Source organism: Centropristis striata, chromosome 9 (assembly GCF_030273125.1).
Source record: "Centropristis striata isolate RG_2023a ecotype Rhode Island chromosome 9, C.striata_1.0, whole genome shotgun sequence".
NCBI lineage: Eukaryota > Metazoa > Chordata > Actinopteri > Perciformes > Serranidae > Centropristis > Centropristis striata.
Window position 1 is genome coordinate 7,971,948 of NC_081525.1, and position 22,443 is coordinate 7,994,390.

Consider the following 22,443-nt stretch of genomic DNA (forward strand, 5'->3'; position numbering starts at 1 on the left):
CGGGCTCTGAGTCCTAATAAGAACTGTAAGGGCTGCGTGGTGCGTCCTGCTCCCACTGACAGAGCCTTTAAAGCCCCAAGCAGAAATAGCACAATTTTCACATCACAGCTTTGGAACATCATTTTAAAAATATGATTAATGTTGCTCTAGACAAGTGCGCTATCGGTTTCCTTTAATCTAAAGCAGCTATAATAGCACAAGGGTCTGCATTGTTTTTCACTTGCAAAGACACAGTGAAGTGGCAGTTTTTTTCTCTTTAACTTGAATATGACAATAGTTAGAGAAAATGTGAATATAATTTCAGGTGGGATTTGGGATTTCAATAGTTTGAAGTGTTGGGAGATTTGATGTGACGGCTCAAAAGTGGGAGTGAAAGAGAGCGTGGAGTCCACAGAGAACAACACTTTCACCCACACCTGGCTAGCCGGCTCTGGAGAAGGAGGTGGAAATAGACTGAGAAATAATTACAAACACTTGGAAATGTAGAAGAAGAGAAAAGAAGATTTTGTAAAAAAGTTTCTGCCAATTGATTTACAGACACAATTCTAATACATGATACAAAACTACGGATAATTTGATTGGAATAAATGTATGTTACTGTGTTTGTTTAAACTAGGCAAATGCACTATGCGTTATTCAAGCACCCTTAAGCTCTGTCTCCACCAACTCCTGAGGGTAATATCTACCTCTCAGTTGCTAAATGTTCCGCTCAGTGGCAGTTCTACACAGGGGCCTACAGGGGCCACTGCCCCTGTGAAGAAGCCTTGGCCCCTGCTGTGGCCCCTGTGTCAAACTAATAATAAAATGATCAATTTATAAAGATGAACAACGGAACAATTCTTACCTATTTTCTGTTCAAACAATATCTCATTGTACACAAAATGAACCCTGAATGTGAACATTGTATCATAGTTTAATTGTGCAATAAAAGCTTTCAAAATAAAAGTAATTGTGCACAAAAATGAGAAATGTCATTGTCGTACAAAAATAATTGTTATTGTTGGTAAGTCTAATTGTTTCAATTAATGTATTCTTATCTTTCCAAATATATTTAAATGAGATTTTTAAATAACCTAAAATAAAGGTTTTGAATGCTTTAATATCATCTTCGCCATTTTTTAATGTGCCCCCCTGATTAAACACTGGCCCCTCCTTGGCCCCCACAGTAAAACTGGTCTAGAACCGCCACTGGTTCCGCTGTGTTTGCTACTAGCATTATCAGAGCTTTTGCTAACAAGAGTGCTGGTAGTGAACCCAAAACAGTGATATCCCGTGCTGTAAAACAAAAACAATTAGCAGAAAGACATTTTAAAGCCATGTTTCTGGCATTATGGATTAAATACTTACTCTTTTTCTTAACCCTAAAATAACTCTTAAGCTAAATAAGTCTTACATGTTTAACTCTCTTCACCAGCTAGTTGATAACTTTGTCCTTCAGCTATCTACAACTCAAAATAAGGCTGCTGAGGGAAGTGTTCCTGAGCTGAAAACTAAAACTACAAGTTAAAAGAGACTTAGATGCCCATGGAATTAATTAACAATTCAATGTGGGTCCATTACTGCAAGTGATAACTTTCTCTTTGGTGCAGCTTTAAAGGCAGCCAACAGAACAGGACAAAAACAGCTATCGCAAAGTTTGCAGTTAGCTTTCTAATCTTTCTTCTCCATTGTCCTAAATTTGTAATTCACTTCAGGCCTACTCTGAAATCTGATGATTTGAGAAAAAAAAGGCTTGCCTTGGATCCAGTTTGTAGGTATGTCACGCATGAACAGCACTTGGCAGTTGATTGAGGGACAAATTTGCATTTGGCCGACCAAATCACTATTTTTATAGACCCCTTTTGCAATTACATATTCTCTGTGTTAATGTTACTTTCAGCTGGAATTAGTTCTTTATGTGCTCCGATGCTTGTAGTCCATTAATTTAGTTTTATTGCCGGTAAATTAGATTCACTTACCCCCCCTGGCAAGGAAGCATAATGTGCATAAAAATAACTTATACCCCTAAACATTTGTTCTCTAAATATTCAGCTCAAGTACAGTGTAGGTAGGCCACATGAATGTCAATAACCTTCAAAACTCCTTCATGTTTCAGTCATTTATTGTGATATGAACTGAATTACTCACTTGCCTTTTCATTCGAGTTGTTCTAAAAGTCACGGGCCGCCTCTGCCAGCCGAGGACACTGTGTCTCACCGCCTACTTAAAGTTTCTGAGGGAATGCTTTCTCTCAGGATCTGGCATTGAGATGATGATAATATTGTCACCTTCACCCACCACATTCTGTGCAGACGGCGCTCTTTCACTTTCATCCTTTAACATTATGTTTTAGTGCCACTATTAAGGCATTATGAGTTTGCATGAGTGTTTTCTTTCTGTTGGAGAAAGGGCTGCGACTTTCGGGGTCACTTTGGGAATTGTGTCAAATTGCAGCTTGTGTGGTGAACTATGAAGTACATTTTCAAAGAGCCGTACAGATTGCTCTGTGGGGAACTGCAGCCAGGACTGAGCTGAGGAGAAACAACACAATGCTGAACAATAAAAGCAAAGCAGGACACGCGTTTGCGGAAATTTTTTTGACTCTCAAATCTCAGAACATCTGTCTCTAAAGAAAGGTAAATGCTGAGTGGTAAACCCGTCTTTTAAAGAAAAAATTAACCCACTGTTTGAGTTGTACTAAGATGTAGACATAAAGATTTTCTTGCATGAAAAAGTATCTATAAATTAAACATTTACACAATATTCTCTAAGCTGCTGTTGCAAATAACTGTGAAAATCATATTCTGTGTAAAAAGAAGCTGTTTTTCATTTCTCTACATGTCACTTTGGTATTTATTTTTCTGTTACATTTACATCATTAGAGTTGGACTGATATCACATTTCTGTTTGTTTTCTAATAAGCTGTATAAATGTATTTAACCGTTCAGTGTTTCATCCCTCACTGCGCTGAGGTTAATGCTTGAGGGTGATATGAATGTGCTTTCAGGGTGCTACATTAGAGTGTGAAACCTAATGTTCAGCTGGATTTTGATCCGACAGCTTTGGGATGGATGACGGTAAACTGGAAGAGCCTTGTAGCTCAAAACATGAAATACAGTGAGAAACAAATAAATGTAATGTAAGTATTTAACACATGGACAATACATGCAGTACAGTTCTAATTATGGTGTCATATTTGAGTCATAAGTCGTGCAAGCGATAACAGATCTTCACGTGTTATTTGTATGATGTCCATTGTAAAAGGCATATAAAACAGTGTATGATTTTATTTACAATTTATTATATATTCTAAACCATACTATTATTAATAGTAGTCGTATTCACACGACAATTTACATGAATAGAAACAAGAAACATCACTTTTCAACCTTTTTATTACCAGTGATGAAGCGGAGAGTTGTGGTCGTGAACGTCATGAAACAACTGTTGTTGTTGTTGTTGTTTACATGATACCGCCGCTACCACTGAGCTTCCTGTCTGTGAAATAAGCTGTCAGCAGAAAACTGATAAGGCAACCACGTGGAGGGCTGGAAAATGACCAATCATAAAAGGGCCGGGGTCAGCCTTGGTCTCCGCCCCCAATGTGTCAAAAGTCCTTGCTTCGAGCGGGCAGAGCTCCATCGCGAGCAAGCACAGGGGGAGAGAGAGAGCGAGAGCTGGAGCGAGCCAGCGCGCGCAAAGTAGCTGCACAGTGTTGTTGAGCGCATAGATATCTATGAGAAAGGCTCGATGGCTCGTGGAGGAGTCACCAGCGTGTAAGGTGCATGTAGATTTTAGATCATTTTAAACCCATTTTCAAATGGTTTGGTTTGTTATAAACCTCAGAGTTGTGGTTATGTTCCTGCATAATCAAGAATAATTTTAACCATGGACTTACATTAATAAACATTAAGCAGATAGGTAGAGGAATAGCAATAGGCCTGTCTTTTTTTTGTGGTGTTTTTTGTCTGCTTTTTTGGTGTTTTTGTGTCTTTTTTTTGTCATTTTGTGTCTTTTTTTTGTCTTTTTGCACACACACAAACACACACACACAGCATATATATATATATATATATATATATGGTAATGCTCTACCTATCTGCTTAATGTGTATTTATGAAAGTCCATGGTTTGTCTGTGTTTAACCTCCATTTTCTTAAAGGTGCTGTTCACAACAATCTGATTTTCAATATAAATATAAATATAAAAACATTTTTGCTATGTAAATATAAAGTGTAGTACCGACGAGTGCGTACCACTAAGCCTGACTCCTTGTCGCAGCAGACCCGGGTTGGAATCCGGCCCGAGGTCCCCTTGCTGCAATTAAAAAAAAAACATATAATACAGGTTGGCAATGAGAATGAGAGCCACGTGGAGGTAATGTTGTGTACTGCCCCTTGCCTAAAGTGTCCTTGTGTTTAACAGGAATGTCTGAAGTTTTCAACCAAATATAAAGAAAATCTTTCATTCTGCTCACCTCAGTCTTTCATCTATTCAAGACATTAAATATATCGCAAATTATTTTTTTATTGAAGAATATAAGAAGCAGCTTTCGGCACTATTCGTAATTTAATTGAAACTGACAATTTCTGAAGACCAAAGCCTTGGAATATAAGGCATGCTTTAACCAAAGCCTTAAACACTTGAACTTTTCTCATTAAATGCCACCGCAGCTCTGATAGCCTCTCACCGTTAAGCTGAGCATGTCAGCTTTGATTGCTTGCTGGTTTGGAGTGGAGCTGCACATGGACATTTCATGTGATCTTGGAGTTAGTATTACTTTAAGGGGAAATTTGACATTTTTTTCCTTCAGTTTACATACATATAGGATAAATTCATAAAATACAAAAAAAAAAAAAAAATACACAACATTGTGACGTTAATTCTTTATCAGCATGCCGTGTGTGTGTGTGTTTAATTGAAACATATTCAAGAAAATAAGGACCTGAATTACAAAAACTTCTTTCAACCTTGCTCCCTTGGTATTAAAATTCAGAACAGTCAAAATCTATTTGCACATCAGAGCTACCTTAATCAGCATTCACTTTGAATTAGATTTCTGTTAATCTGAATGAAAAAGATGACTGTGTATTGGCTGCAGAGCTAAAGCGTTGCGATTTTTGTTTTCATCTTAAGGCCAGGATCTGAGTCCCCAAAGCACAGACAGGAACAACACATCATGTGGCAATGTCCTGAATCATCACAGAGAGGCCATCAGTGAGTCTGCTGATCAGTACGAGAGGTCGGAGAAGGATCAAAGTAGCAAAAAGACAAAATAATATAAAAAATACAAACTCTTTGTGGCACAAAACATGTTTGCCTTTATAATAAATCAAGATACTCCAATGGGAATTTCGTTACTTTAGTTATCACCTGCGATGAGCTTAATGTCCCCTTAACACTTGTCTTGCATTTAAACTTCCTATATTTTCTTTGTTCTGATGGATGTATTACGATGGCTGCCTGGGCATGAATAAATTCAATTTGTTGTTCCCACTTGGACTTGCAGTTTGATGAAAATATCACATTTTTGGTGTGAATCCATATCAAAGTGTTGGCATGCTCCGCGGTACACCGAGTCATAGAGCAAAACATTACACACAGACTGTTCTTTGATTGTTGTAATGCATGGATAATTTCAAACCAAATCACTATGCAGAAAAATAATGACAAAAGTAAAACACCCGACACTGGTGCATGATGGGGCTAACGCTGTGTTCCATTAAATGTTGGAAGGGGGAAATTCCCTGCTGGTGCGGTGTAATTACAGCGTTAGTATGCTACAGAGGTTTCGTTTAGATATGAGAAAATAAATGAATGAAACATTGATGCTAGTGTGATTTGATTTAACCAGCAAAAATGTATGTTTTCATGCAACTGCTCATTTTAATGTTATAAATTTGTCAGTACTCGCCAAATAGCGCTGCCAAAATGCATCTTCAATGGATATCTCTATCCATACCGTGGTGCAGCAGCATATCTCAGCATGCACCGGGCCACATCATTAAACTAAAGTGCAACTCTATATAACACATTTATATGTTGAGTGATTTAACATGCAGATTTGGGTTTGATGTTACAGGAAATACTAAAAATCAAAGTGCATTTTTAGGATGACAGATATGTTGTCTTTTATGCCGGTATTTTTTTTTTTTTTAACACTTTCTTGCAGTTAACATTCCACCTGTAATTTCCACTTGATCCATCCTTTCATTCCACTATCCTAGCAGGAAGGAGCGATTTGCATTTTTCTGACATCTCTGGCAGAAAGCATCATTGCGTCTCAACATGTGATGAGAAATACTCTGGGCGATTCAAGTCTCTGAACCTGCATTTCCACACTGACTGCTTTCATCATATGAAATGGTTAAAGATCAGAGAGGCGAAGGAGAAGGAGAATGGCTGCGTGTGGAGTACAGGGCTGCAAAATATACGTGTAAGGCACAATGTGATGCTTTTATTTCACGGCTTAGAGTAAGATGTAAACCTCCACAAATTACAACAGACTACAAACCAGTTAAAGAACTACCTGAGTTACCAGGCTTTGATGCTGCGTCTTAACCGCTGCCTCCAGCAGCCATCCATCTGCACAAATCCAAAAGAGAACAAAAGCAGTAGTATCTTCCTGTTACTTCAGAGCATCTTATGCAATGATGCATATCTGTTAATCAGCCATTTTGATCAGTTGGAGCTCTAACAACATACAAACACAACATTGCATGGATGAGATGCTTTGCAAAGAGCTGCCAGAACACAAGAAAGGCCATGTAGCAGTCTCAGTTCTTGGTGCACTAAGGAATTAATCAGTATTTAATGATTCACATAGAGCTGATATACTGTAGGCCTATGGAAAGCACCAATTACTGGCTCTTCTTGTGCAAAACAAGTATGTTAGATAACCCAAAAAAAGCAAAGTTTCACTCAAGAAATCATGTTTTTCTTGCTTGCTTTCAGAAGGGTATGGTAAAAAGGTAGAAAGGTTCTTATATAAGATGCAATTTTGCAAATCCATGGAAAACCTCCTAATTATATTCACCAACCACTATATTTTACATTTTTCCCCAGATGAAATCAGCCGGCAATGCAGATGTCTGAATTGTTTCATTTCATCTCTTGGATTTGCCACTTTTCTTTCTACCTTGAACAAGATCTTGAACTCAACAAGATCTCTAGAGTATTTTTCTCTTACTTGGTATATAAATATTAAAATAGCTAAATATATGTAACAGTATAAACAGACGATACAAAACTCAATGGATGGATTAGTTAAAACAGTCATCTGTTGTTTGAAACACTCAGAAACCCTGTCTTCTAAAATGTAACTTGTTATACTTGTAATTTGTAGAGATGCTTGAGCTGGTACTAAGGATCAATGCTCTGGCTGATGTGAACATATTTTAATGGAATCGTATTGGCTAAAAAATAAAAGAGCAATAAAAAAAAGACAGTCGTCTCTGCTGCACTGGTTTTTGTCCACCTCCGTGTTGTGGCACTGCTGTTTACAACAGCCGCCCTATAAAGTGCATTTCAGTTCACATGTGAGTAAAAATGAGTGTGTGAAGTACTGACTCAGAGACGACAATGAGGTTGGCGAGCGCACAATCTGCTAAGCTTCCACGGTAATTATCAACAGCAAAGACTAGGGCACAAAACATTCAGGTAGCAGATAGTTTAAATGACAAATCTCACTGATGGCAGGTCACATCAGCTGTTACTAATTATTGTTAATTCTGTGAGTAACCTGGTAACAGGCCAAAATAAAACTTGTCTGATTAAAATGCTCTCTGAAAGCCCGTTTGTGCACTCGGCCAAAGATCATTTGTGAGAGAAAAATCCTCTTTGGAACATTCATCCGTTCAATATCTGTAACCGCTCATTGTATTCGTGGGGCTGGAGCCGATGCCAGCTGACACTGGGCGAGAGCCGGGTTCACCCTGGACAGGGCGCCATTTCATCACAGGGCTGACATAGAGACAGACGGACCGATTCACACTCCCATTCTCACCTATGGATAGTTCAGAGTCAACAATGAACACTGACTTATAACAACTAGTGCAGTGCCCGTAGGAAGTATGTATTCGTATAGTGGGAGATTAAGTAGGTTTTTCAATTATGTCCAAATGAGGTTGTGTGTGAAAGTGGGATGTACAATGAGTACTTGTGTAGTGTTAATATACAAAGTGTATATTGGGTAATACATGGATGTACATAAAGATACACTGAAATAGTTATTTTAAGAAAAATAAACTTAATCATTCAACATGATTAGACAGACACAGATATATGAGGGAATACGTTTACTTGCAGCAAAAAAAGAGAGATCTGAATAAAGTGAGTAAGGGTTATTAGGTGTGTTGTGAAATGTGTAGATTGATGACTATTGTGTTTCATATATTGTGGCTATGCAGACCACTACAACGTCTGCAACTCCATAAAACACTTACTTTTCATAAGGTACGCACACCATCCAGCACATACACATTGAACATTGATATTCTCTTCAAATATTATTGGAAAATCACTTTAAAACTCTGAAAGATAGGTAGGCTAAATAGACTTACAGATGAGATGAGTCAGACGTGTAAATCCAGAGCGAAATCCTATCACACAATGGGGCGGAGCTCCCCTAAAAGGCGTCCGATTGGAAATAGTGAAATTCCGCAACACGTACTACGTTAATAATGATATTTTGAAAAATGAATTAAAAAATCTTCAAAATCGAGGATGCACACCTTTGTGCCATGCACAAGCCACATAGGAAATCTTAGGTCAGTCTGACTAACGGTCAGCGAGATATGCCCTAGACACACACACACACACACACACACACACACACACACACACACAGAGACGCTTCCTGCTTTTATAGATAGATGACTTATTAACAGAGAACGGCAACAAAATAAACTCCACGGTCGAGAGGATGCAGCAGTAGTCCCCACACCGCCTACTGCTGCTGGAACAATAAGCTCTCCTCCCAGCTGCACCTCTTTGGAGTAATGAAGCACACCTGGGCAGAGCTGCAGGAGAGAGAAAAGGGATGACAGCAGAAGGGAAACACATGCATGAACTGTGAACAGTGCTACATACAGCACATCATGCTGTCCTCAGTGTCAGAAATCTCCTGTGAAAAAGGTCTGTCACCTTCAGAGACAGATTTTTTGGTAACGCTTTATATTAAGGTCCTTGTAACAACCATTAATTAACAAGTAATAAGGCCCTGTAAGTCCTTACAAGATGCTTATTAACATTATTGTGTGTTTATAAGCTTATATAAGTGTTAATAATGGCATTACAAACACCCATGACCCACCCATTATGTCTTTGCCATGCCTTTATTAATCTTATTTTGTTTGCTTATTGATATTAAAATATACTTTATTGCTCATCTATTATAAGTAAACTATAAGTTAACTATGCTTTCTGCAACTACCGGATCTAAAGCGAGAACAATGCCGTATTACTTGTTAATTAATGGTTATTAAGGACCTTATTATAAAGCGTTACCGATTTTTTAAATTCATTGTCCTTCACTAACCCATCAATGTACACCCAATCCCCCATAAAAAAGACAGAGAGAAAAGAGGGCTTTATCCGTTCTTGCAACAGGAGAACAAACTGAAACACATAAGGCATAAGTATTCAGAGCCATAACTCAATATGTAGTTGAAGCACCTTTGGCAGCGATTACAGCATTGGGTCTTCTTTGGAATAATGAAACAAGGTTTGGACACCTTAATTTGGGGATTTTCTGCCAGTTTTCTCTTCAGATCCTTTTCAACTCTGTCAGGTTGGACAGGTATCGTTAGTGGACAGACATTTTTCTCTCCAGAGTTGTTTGATTGGGTTCAAGTCTGGGTTCTGGCCAGGCTGCTCAAGGACATTCACAAAGTTGTCCCTTAAACACTCCTACAATGTAACATAACTTAATGCAAAAAAAGAAAAGTGACAGAGCCTGAAAACTTTATAATGGTTGATTCTGTTGTGGTGAGATTTCATGCACATTCTCACGTATACAGGGTTTGCTTCTGCAATAACTGGTTGATAAGGGCACAGAAATGATTCATGTTAGAATTAATGACGCACAAACCTTCCAATATAAAATAAGCAGGATCAAGGACTATTTGTTCCATCATTTCAGTTCAGTTCAGACTGTATTTTATCAATTTGATTGTATTTTGGTAACCTTTTTCATCAAAAATTCTGCACACAGCTGTGTTTCGAGAACTCTTTGTTGTCGTCCATTGTTCCTAAAGATTTTCTTCAATAATTCTAACAATTAAAGGAGTACACTTGGAGAAACAATCATGTTGGGACAAAGACCAGGACTTTGAATTTGAAGATCAGGGTCACATCAGTAGTTTGGATGAAATAAGACTTTGCTTGAGGTTGTTTCTTATAGCGGATGCGGTCAGTAACTGATTAGAGTTTACCTAAAATAATGCAACATCACTCGGAGAGCGCGGACCTCAACCAAGGCCAATGGTACATTCATGTGCTCCTCAGCTGGTCCTGAGTTGGGAGGTTGTCTCAGTTAGCCTATAGCTAACAGTGAATTAGCCTGTGCTTTGGCAGGTTTGGCCTTGAGGAGTTGGTGCTCTGGCAACAGAGCCAGATACATTTGAAACCAGCTCAGAATAACAGAAACACCCAGGCATCTGTCAAATCCTTGACAATCAAGTCAAGCTAACTCAGTTTGTTCTTTGTTTTCCAGCCCAGAGATTTGGCAGCCGTTTGACATGCCATAGCTGGAGAAGTACAGGTGCTATTTATAAAGCTTATGGGCTGCAGGTTCCAGAGCCTCTGTGTTCTGAACTGTACACTCAAAAAAATGATTGAAGCCCTTCTTAGATGTGACACAATAATGTATTGTTTGTCTAATGAAAATATATCAATTAAAATCAAATCAAAAGTAGTTTAAGAAGTGTAACCTAAAATGTATTAATTTACTGCCCTTCCCATCAACCCAAAAAGAATGACTTTCAGTTTTCCAATTCTATGTTTTTAGGTTGAACAAACACAATTTCTTTATTTTAGCTCTCCTTGACATAAATGAGTTGAGGTAACTCAATTTAAATACAATACATACATGTTTTTAATTTGAGTTCGACCAAATGTAAAAAAGTGAGCTTCATTAACTCAAATACATTACATTGCATCGATGCACTTGTTTTGAGTTTGGGCTACATATATTTGTTGGATGGAAATTCTGCCCACAATTGAATTGAGTTCATCCGATTAGTTATTTTTTTTGAGTGTAATGCCCAAATGTTACGGACTCTATTAATGTATTAGTTACAGCTGCTGTGAAAGTGCTGTGTATCATAAGTATCTCTTGCATGAAAAATCAACCATCTATAGACCACACATAAAAATGTTTTATTTAGTGTATTAACAAATTGTATTATACATTTTATAGACAGCATTTTTTAAACTTTTGTTTCACAAACAACAGCATTATAAAAATAAAAGCACGTGTAACATATATTGTGATCATGGTGTCATTTTTTTTTTCGGGGCAAATCTGGAGTAATACAGCATCTATTTATTCATTTTGTTTAGGAGTTTTTTCTCTTTCTTACAAAAATGTGTAGTACAGCTTTAAGAAAGGAGTGAGTTGAATGGAAAGCTAAAAAAAAAAAAAAAGAGATGCCCATCATGTGCCAGGTTGAAAGGGAGGGCCATGATAGTAAAACAACTACTTTTTTATCTTTGCACCGGGGAATGAAATGTGATGAGAAAATGACAAACAAAAGAAACATGCTGGTGATGAAATGTTTATATCTGTGAGATGATTACATTGCTTGGGTAATACTTCATCAGCAAAAGCTTTTGTTTACGTATGTGAGCGATTCAAATTTGTGCAACCTACAAACGTCAGCACACTGGCAACATATCAGTGGTGGTAGAGTTTTAAATTCATATTATTATCCGTCAAAGTTATTATTTTCATCAGGAGAGAAAAAAAGCTATGAGGCAAGTTTGGTGACATCCTCCTTAATTCTACAATGTTGTACAAATTTATACGAAAAGCTGACACGAGAATCTCAAATGCACTCTTGAGATCCATGACGACAATGAAAATGTCCCCCAAATGTCCCTCGTTCGGCTCCAGAATTGCTCTTAACCATCATCAGGCCTGTGTGATAACTGCTCTGCCATCTGTGCACCTGGCCACCTGCCCACTTATTAGCTACATAATTTGGTTGTTTCGTATTCCATCGAGTTGGGCTGCTTGGCACTGAAAGTCTGCAGCGCTGCCTGGATCCTGGCAACGTCTGTGGTGGACAGTTTGAGCCGGTGCCGCAGCAGACAGGAGAACAGGTCCAGAATCTGAGCCCCAGGTGGGGAGAGCCTGTTGACCCGATCCCGGATCTCCAGCAGCTGCAGCAGGGCAGAGTCCTGCGATCCCTGAGTATATGGGTAGTCGAGCTGTAAAATCAAGTCCTGGATCGCTTCCGGGTCAAAGTGCATACTATAGCCATACACCTGGATGCTGTTGATCTTCATGTAGCCTAGATTTCGTCCCGGTTCCAGGTACTCCAAAGGTTCATAATATACAGTTCCATTCCCGTTACTGGAGGGCCCTCTGATCCGGCTCCGTAGGTAAAAGTGAACCGTCTCAAAAAACGTTTTCCACTTGTTGCCCAAAGTCAAAGTCCAGTTATAACAGTCATAGGGAATGTCTAATTTAGTCCTCTCCCAGTCTGGGTAGTTGTTCTGGTCAATGGGCATGATCCAGCTCTCTGAGTGGCTCCCCCCGAACGGATTGATATACACAGACAGCAAGGGATCCAGAGTGCTGTTCTTGGTAAGGCAGATCTGTAGAGACATCCCCAGGAGCATGTGGACATGGTTTGACTTGTATTTATTACTTTTCAGCGTCAGCAGCATCCTCTTCCTCCATGACGGATCAAACCAGTTATTCAGCCTGACGTCGTTGCTGACAAAGATCCCGTGGATGCTGATGCGGTTGTCACGTTTCTGCAGGAGGTAGCGCAGCTCCATGTCCTGCAGGTCCGTCTCGAAGCCGATGTAGTGATCGGTGGAGTCGGGCACTTCGTTGCGGCAGACGCCCTGGCTCAGCATGTGCCCCTGGTTGCAGGTGGCGCAGCGGGAGCGGTTCTCGTAGGAGCAGGAGGCGCAGGAGGTGCCCTCGCCCACCGTGCAGGGGATCACTCCCTGGCAGGGGGGGTGCTCATAGGGGCAGGAGCAGCTCCTGGTCTCCTCCAGGTAGGAGCCGATGTGGTTGTTCTCACTGCAGTACATGATGGAGAGGATGTAGTTCAGCCAGTAGCTGAAGGGTCTGCAACAGAAAAAAGAACAGCATGTAAGAATTACTGTAGATATAATTATATCCACATAATAAAATGAAGTTTTTCATTAAAAACACAATTAATTTTGCTCAGTGATTGCCATGTTGAGAAGGACTTCACAGAAGCTAATTTGAATTAAGAGACAGTTTCAAAGCTCCTGAAAATTAAGAGAGGATACATGTGGGACATAATTTGTCTCTAAATATAGAGCCTAAATTTTTGACCTTTTCATTCTGTGTCCCTTTGTTAATTAGTCAGTGATATCTCTATATTAATAATAAAAAAGACATACTCTTCCTGTATAACATGAAAACCTAAAATGTGATTTACTGTGGCCAACCAAACTCTCCTATTATATAAAACCAAACCAAATCCTTAGTTTCAGATGGGTTTGAGATATTTGTTTAAATATTAAAGGCACATTAACATGGCTGAGGTCCAAACCTGATCTCACAGCGTGGGCGAGGGCCGTATGGGTGAAGGTCCACAGTCCTCTACAGTTCTTTATTGCTTTTAGCTCTCCAGAGACTCTTGCCCACTGAGCAAGGCCCATGTTTAATCCTCTTCCATTGAAATCCTTTTTTTTTTAAAAATAAAAATCCTTCTGGATCACATATTTTTTTGTCCAAAACATTTCACCTTTCAGAATAAAAATTAAATTATGTTATCCAACTAAAAAGTTGAAACCAATTTGGATTCTCATTGCCATGTTCCTGTTTGGTTTGTTTTTCTTTTTGTCAGCAGGATTTCTGAAAATATATTGGCCCGATTTTAATGAAACTTGATGGAAGGGCATAGCATTAGCCAAGGAAGAAACTCGTTTCATTTAAGAGATCTGAATCACAGGGTGGACATTCACGCACATTAAATAGTGATGAAATTATATAAAGATAGAAAAATAACCACTATTGCTCCATCTTTGGCAAAATATACAATAGTGTTTCGTGTTAATGTCAATTCATGTCGACCTTTCATTCGTCTTCTGGGCTTCTATGAACATAGTTTAACCTCATAAATGTAACCACATAGATAATCTGATTTTAAAACATCAGCATCATGTATTTTTGATACACATTTGAGTCTCGACTCTGTGATTAGGACTACATAAAGTTACAATAAGACACAAACTTGAATGGTTATTCAAAATTCCTGACTTTGTTTATGCAAAAAGGAGCAGATGGAGCGCATGACAATACTGTAATGTCCTAAATCAGTGTCTCACTTTTTTTGTTCCACATCTGTCACATTTCAGAAACCCCCTTTGTTCTCCAGCACAGTTAGCAGTTTTGTTATTGTGGTCATGTGCAGCTGCCAAATTAATTTAGTGCAAACAAAGGCGCATGTATAAGTCATTTATATTCAAAAAACATATTTTTGAAGGAAACAACATTTGTCCCAACAGTTGTTTGACTAAATAATAGCTGGGCTTCATAGTGTGTGTGTGTGTGTGTGGCACTGGGAATTCTAACTGAATGATGAATATTAGATCAAAGATATAAAAGTCTGCCAACTTCACAAACCAAGTTTAGTGCAAAAGTAAGAAGCATATTAAATTATTTCATAATAAAAAGGTCTACCATAGTACAATTTAGACTGTGGGGGCTGCTGGAAATCATCATTATACAAGAATCGCATGAATAGCATAGTTAGTTTCATAATGTCATATTTCTGTATGCAATATGATTACATAGTAATATTACAGGTAACAGCATGTAATACCTTCACATTACTTATATTCATTTATTTGGTCAGTTTTGACTGCATTTATTATGGGTGAAAAGGCTTGACATGTTTTTAATTCCACATCCACTTAATCAAGTGGAAGAAACAAAGTGTCAACACATATATAATGTACAAGGTTAATTACACCTTCTAAAGGTGAGCCAAACTGTGAGTAATTTATATACGTACTTCTTTATTTTGTTTGTTTGTTTCTTTTTACTTATTATTGTATTATTCATGTGGAGCCAAAGTCAATAGAAACACTAGCACCTTGAACTATCAGGCCCCTTTAGTACTATATCCCAACATCACAGTGAGTGCAGTCATTAAGTGTAGCAGAGTGTGACGTCGAGGAAAACGGGAAAGATCAAGAAACATTTTCTCAAATCATCAGATTATAGCCTTGTGACATTTTTGTCAAAAGACAGTTGATACAATGTGTTAACAGTCTTAACGGCTGCCAGTTTTTGCTGAAACTCATCAGTTAGAGTCAGTTGTGCATATCTCACCTCCAGAGCGGAGGCTGTGCACAGCGAGGGAGAGGAAGCTGTCCCGCCATCATAAAGCGCATTGTGTCAGCAGGACATGTAAACTGTCATGGAGACGCAGTGTGCAGTACGAGCCAAAGAGAAGCCGGGTGTTCACTCTGCAATCTGTTCATTGTCTGTCAGCTAATTTCACACTGATCAATGCCACACACTGCTGCTACACACTCAGTTTTTACGAGCAAGTTAAACTTTTTTCTCCAAAGAAAATGCACACCATTTTTTCTATTAAAAGCAATATTTTCTTAAAACTTGGCAGCTCTAACACTGATATTCTGACACCCTGTATTCTCACACAGTGCAGCTCAAAACTGAAAAAAAGCATACTGTCCTTATCTATAAAGACTGTACGAGAGTGTTACAATAAAAACTCCAAAATGGATTTGTAGCGTTAAGTTACTGGGCATAGCATATTTTTCTGTTTGTTTTTCCTTCATCTGACAAAGACCATGATGCTTCAGTACATGAATAATGGCTGAAAAGATATAGGAATAGTTTTGTTATAAAAGGAAATAAGGGGGTGGGGATCCTCCATGAACTAGGTCATTGCACAAAAGTTAGTACAGTAAGAAGCTGTGGAATAAAGGAACTCATTTAATTTTTTTAGTTTGGAACAAGAAAATTGCATATTTTTGCACAGCATGTAATTACCTAACTTCTTTTCGGCAGATTTTTTAAATGCAAGTTTATGAATGATATATCCTATTAAAAATATTTTGACATAGAGGAAAATGTTAACCAAGGGAAGGGCTGCATCTTTTATCATACTGCTTGGCTTTAACCCCAGGCAATAACAGATTCTTCCTTAGACCTTTTTAAGCACCAGGTTATATCACAGCAGGATCCAAAATATCCAGTTTAAGTATTTACTTTCATCACTCGCACACTCATTACTGCACTTACTGCTCTCCCCAAATTTGCCCCAGATACTGTCCAGCTGAAGTGTTGAGAAATATTGAATATTAGATTTGATGCAGATGGTGCTGCACATATGGGGATGTCTTATTTATGGACTCATCTCCTACAAGTCACTCATTACTGCGTCATCTAATTTGTTTGTCATTAGTTATTTTGCGCTGACACTCCTGCCGTTCCACTGTGCATCTTAAAAAACAGATTATTTAATATGCAGGGCGATACTAAAAGTAATTTACAAGATGTTAGGAAATATCAGTTAAATAGCCTGATGTCAGCTCCACAAAGAGATATGTAATTAGGTAGGAGATTAGTGAAACTGTTAGGCTGTGATATCATCAATTTACAGAAAAAAATCTAGTCAAAGGAGTTCTAATAAATGACTATTATTGGCTCATTCAATCATACATCTCTTGAAAAATAGGTAGGGGAGAACCTGCAGGAAAACAAAAGATAACAGGGTGTTGCATTGCTGCTATTTTTATTCCTAAAGTAATGTTTGTAATGCATCTTTTAACTACAATTCCTCTCTGCCTCGGACTGTGTCTGGCTATAGTCTCACACTGGGTTTTCAAAAAAACAACAAAAAAAAAAAAAACAGTGTGGAGTATTTTACACCTGCAGTCTACAGTGATAAATCAGGTGTAGTGACTATTTGTAATACCAATCCTTTCCCCATATTTTACAAACAAGAATGCCATAAAATACATATTGCATGAGACCAAACTCTTATTTTCAGCTTCACTTTCATTTTAGTTGCAGGTACAATCTGGGTGCATTCTATTGGTAAATAAGAACAAATGCAATTTGGCTGTTTAGTGAGCTGTAAATCCTCAGTAAATATCCCATAAAAGTGTATTAACTCTGGAGCTCACTGGCTATGTGCTCTGTGTTAAAACGTTGCTATGTTGAACAGGCATTATGTATGTATGCATGGTCAGATAAGACGTTGTAGGTGAATTAATATTATACAACATTAACATCATAATTCCTTATTTAACAGGAGATGACAGAGGTGGGCGATGAGAGACTGTACCTGCAGCTCAAAATAACATTGCAGAGGATGAATGTTTAGTTTCTCACCTTAAATAGCTCCCAGAATAAACCTGGCTGCATTAGCTGCACCGACTAAATCACATTTCCTTCCAATAAGCCTGGATACTGCAGACTATATGACTTTTTATGAGAAACCCCCCCAAAATAGATTGAATGATCTACTGAGGAGACATGGAAAACTTTTTCTTTTGTGTCTTATGATTTCATCACAGGCCAGTAACCAACATGAATCTCCCAAACTTAGCATATTCCTTTAAAACACTGCAAACTTTAATTTCACAGGAGGATGGCTTTGATTTCCTGGAAGTAAAGGAGACCTGGACTGGGAGTGCAGCCAAGTCATCAGGTGTGACACTATAGCTCACTTCAATAGGACCTCAGTTGAATATCAAGGCGCTAATATATTGTGTGTATTATTAGCATAATGCATAGTTGAGGGGATAACAAAGCGCTACGCACAGAGTGGGCTGAAGAAAATAAATGAGCAGTGCCGTTCTCAGCTTGCTTGAAAGGACTTGTGATGTGGCTGCAGGGTTTGAAATTTCTTGCTTATTTTCACACATGCAAAACCACATGCAGGCATGCACACACACACACACACACACACACACACACACACACACATACACACACTTCCACAGCCGTATAAACAGAAAAGTCAGCAGGAATACTTATCAGCTTCTCACCTCTCCCTCAGCATAATAATTTTAGGCTGAGTTCGACACCTCTTGCTGAGGGTGAAGAGCTTGTTGACGATGCGCCGCGCTTTGCTCAGAAGCTGCTGGGTGCTGAGCTCCAGCTGTTTGTAGCGTTGGTGAATGGTCGGTTCCATCTTCCAGAAGTACTGGATGGCAGACGTGTTCAGGGCGTAGAACGTGGGAAGCCTTCGAACAAAGTTCTGGAACTCATCTGGAGGGCAGGGGAGAGATGCACAATGAGAGCAAACACTTCTCCCAATACAGGTCAAACAAACTCACTTTCTTCCAACTATATTTGGCTAATTCAGTCAGAGCGAATGAGAGAATTGCTTTGCAGAGGCCACACAGGCTCGAGAGCTGCAGGGCAAACTGGAAGTGATATTGTTTGACGTATATGCTAATGAGAAGAGGCAGAGCTAAATACGAGGTTGGGGTAAGGTTTTTTTTCTCTTCCATTAATGAACACAGCCAACAGCTTCTCCCGGGCTCATTCTGATGCTCTGTCTTTGGGAAAATAGTGTGGACAAGGAGCAAAGAGAATTTTATATGTCAGCCTTCAGAGCCGTTGTAAACACAATGTACAGCAAATAAATTACATTTCCAAAACATTCAATATCAATCGCATCATCATTGTAATCACGATTGGTTATATGGAAAATCGATGCGAAGTGCAACACTGATGAGAAAACGAGTGCACTGTTTGTAATTAGTTAACATTATCTTGATAATACAGCATCTTATTAGAAATCCAATTAAGTGTCAATGACTTCCCCAGTGATTATGCAAGGTGTATTACATGTTCATGTGAAATTAATAAATTGATTAAACAGCTTGTAATAAAATATATTGAAGGGGTATTTGGGGGGTGCTTCTCACGGCCTACATTTATAATGAGTGACGATCTCCTGAGATGAATAGAAACGACACTGTGCACCTTCAAAGTTTGTTCATTTCATTCAACATGGTCCATTAAGATGTTGCCTTTTGACATTTATATAGGTAGTTAATGGATAATATTTTGACTTTTGTCAACATATACCATGAAAAGAGTTCTTCTCAAAAAACCTTCCATCCAGTGCCTGTGCCATTCATTACTAGTTGTGAGTTAAACAGATTTTTTAATAGGGAAATGTATATATATTATGGCGAGCTTTTCAGGAACCTGAGAATATGTATATATTGAAACCTGAGAATTTATATTAAAAGTCTGAGAATATATATTGAAACCTGAGAATATTTATTGAAACTCGGAGAATATACATATATATATATATATATATATATATATATATATATATATATATATATATATATACTTAGTATTGGGACTGTCGCCAGAGAATGAGCATTTGGTACCCACGCATGACCCATTGCATTAATAGTACCAACACAACATCTATCTTTATCTTCTTTGCACAATTGAAATAAAAACATAAATATAATATAATATCAAAGAAAAAAAAATAGCTGCGATTAAACATATCATAGGGAAATTATAATACAAACAAAAGAAAAGTAAAAACAAATTACTAGTTTGCATGGCATCACCTGTCATTCAACAAATAACAACGATCTAGATAGTGCTTCATCATGTGGTTATTCATTTAAATAGTTATATGTATTACATGTGATCATCAATTGATTGTGTGTTTACAAGGATTTGGTATTGATTAATTACATACAGCACACAACACAGCCACTAAGTGTGTTCATGGTGTTGGGTTGCGTGGGGAAGGTGGAAACTGCAAGTTGCTGCTGAGCTCGGCCATTATTTTATCACCAAGACAACAATAACTCATCCCTGGAAACCCACTCTCTGCCCACCATTATTATCTTGTCAGCCACTGAACCCAGGAAGCTAACAGCTCTCCCCCTTTTGTGTGATTTTAAAAATAGAAGACCCTGTCAGATTTGGAGAAGCACAAGCCCTGACACATTCTGGGCATTGTTAAAAATAAATTGGGGTAGGAGGGTAATGATGTGTATCAAGAGGCTTATTTGGCAGATTATTCTTAAATTGCTAAATTATGAGGTTACAATTAATAAATGATGTGCCTTTCTTGTTGGGTTAATTTCAAGCAAATATCCTCATTAATTATATAAAGCAAAGGCAAAATATTGAAATGTCGCGTGATCAGGACTTTTTGGATCTGTACTTATTGTGACTCACATATTGCTCACTCCAGTCAATGGATCTTAATCTATTTCAATACAATATTATGAATATGACAGCATTATTCGTCTCACAGAAAACTGCAGATCTTCAGACAACTGCACAAAGCAGTGAAGACAGAAAGGAAGAATATAAAGATTCCTAATTAAAGCATCAATCAGTAGAAGGTCAAAGCAAATAATGTCTGCCGTCATCTGACTGTGGAAACCACAATCCCAGTTATGACTATTAATCTCTCTCTCTGCTGTGGATTAAGTTGTTCTCCATTAGATCAAATATACAAGTAGATCTCCAGGGGTTTGAAGCTAACTTACTTTTTTCTTTATTTAATACAGCACTGTTACTGCAGTTCTCAGGGCACCTTGCTGCTAAAGTTATTGCCAGCTGTGTGCTAATCAAGTTGCCCTTCATACAGAAGAATGGAGCCAGTTATAACACACTCGGACTGCAAGGTGCACAAAGAACAGCTCAAGTGATGGGGATTACTGAAACAGCTAGAGGCCCTCAGGGCCTGTGCATGCACCTCAGAGTCTCAATAATGACGAGAAAACAGAGAGGGAGCTGTGTTGGAACATTAATGAAAATATGTGACGCAATGTGGAGCCGCAGCATTGGAGTTAGTATTTTTTTTTATTTATTTAACCTTTATTTAACCAGGGAATATCCCATTGAGATTAAGAACCGCTTTTTCAAGGGAGCCCTGGCCAAGAGGCAGCAAACACCAAATACAGTTACATATTTACATAACACACAGACCTTAAACACGTCATGAGATGCAAGTGCATGTTGTGGAATTGGCCTCAATAACTCTTAGTTTGCATTTAGAGGTACCCAAAGAAACAAAGTCAGTTAATTTCCATTCTTTCTGGCGCATATTCTAGCATAAGGTGCAGAGTAAACAAATACCCTTTTACCCAACTTCGTACGAGCATAAGGGACAGAAAGCAACAATTGATCTTGTGAACGAAGAGAATAAGATCCAGCATTTCTCACAGTAATTAAGGTGCAAATGTATGAAGGCAGCAGTCCCAATGTTGCCTTATAAATGAAAGTATACCAATGACTAACCCTTCGAGAAAAGTAGTAGTCTTCCCAGTGCCTATTCATTAGTAAAAACACCTTTCAGGTGTGAAAGCTTGTACAAAAGCTCTTCTCACTCTCATCCTGAATGAACACTGTGAGCACAATGCTTCGCTGATGCGCCTGTTTTTGCCATGTTCCCCAGCTGACATTAAGTAAGGTGAACTGATGAAATGGCTACAACTGAACTGTGAAGCGTTACATCATAGCTTACATCACAGTCTGCGAACAGATTATAGCAACTGTAGTTTGTTTCTGGGGCATGACAGCTTCCCCCTGCGGTGCTGAAAAACCCTAATTTGACTGAATCACCGTTGACCTAGTCACATTACTGTAAGTGCTACCCTTTCATTTTCCGGGCACTGAGATTTGCACCGTGTAATTTCTGCACACAGACTGGCTCAAATGGTTGCAAAAGGTAGTTGTTTGTATTCTCAAAAAGGGGGGTCAGATGTTTTGACAGCATACGCTGTGAAATGACAAATTTGTCAACTGCTAGAGATTTTTCAACGTTGTTTCTCCTGAGTCAGCTATGCCTTTAATATCTCTGGCTGTACCAGGCCACTGAGGGAAATGTTTCATCAATAGGCAGGACTGCATTATGGCAGTATTGGATTTACACGACTTATTCCATCAATGTGATGAAGCACCTTAATTTATACATCGTCATTATCATCAACATTTCATTTAGCTGACAAGAAGTATATCCAGTAACAGTTGCAGAACTTTTAGAATATCACAATATATAATGATATTGTAAAAAGACTTACCCCCTTACTACGTTGTGTAACATCAGCTGCAACAGAGCAGGCTGATCGTATGAAAGGTTGGTAGTTATTCCTATTAAAATGCACTGGATTGTCTGGTAGCTATCGTACAAAATTGTGGCCAGTGATGAAGCAATTTGACAATAAAAGGCACATAGGTTGTATACTGAGTGGCTGGAGAGTCAGAACCAT

At 38.4% G+C, this 22,443-nt stretch overlaps 1 protein-coding gene across 1 annotated transcript in view; it reads right to left on the reverse strand.

Moving 5' to 3' along the window:
• Window positions 1-11,335: 11,335 nt before the first annotated feature.
• LOC131978157 (BMP/retinoic acid-inducible neural-specific protein 3-like) overlaps window positions 11,336-22,443 on the reverse strand; it is a 60,283-nt gene continuing 49,175 nt past the window's right edge. The window contains exons 7-8 of the mRNA XM_059341685.1: window positions 18,220-18,442; window positions 11,336-13,285 (exon numbers count right to left, since the gene is read on the reverse strand). Of these exons, the coding sequence (XP_059197668.1) occupies window positions 12,169-13,285; window positions 18,220-18,442 (1,340 nt within the window). The 3' untranslated portion in view covers window positions 11,336-12,168. The remainder of the gene's footprint in view (window positions 13,286-18,219; window positions 18,443-22,443) is intronic.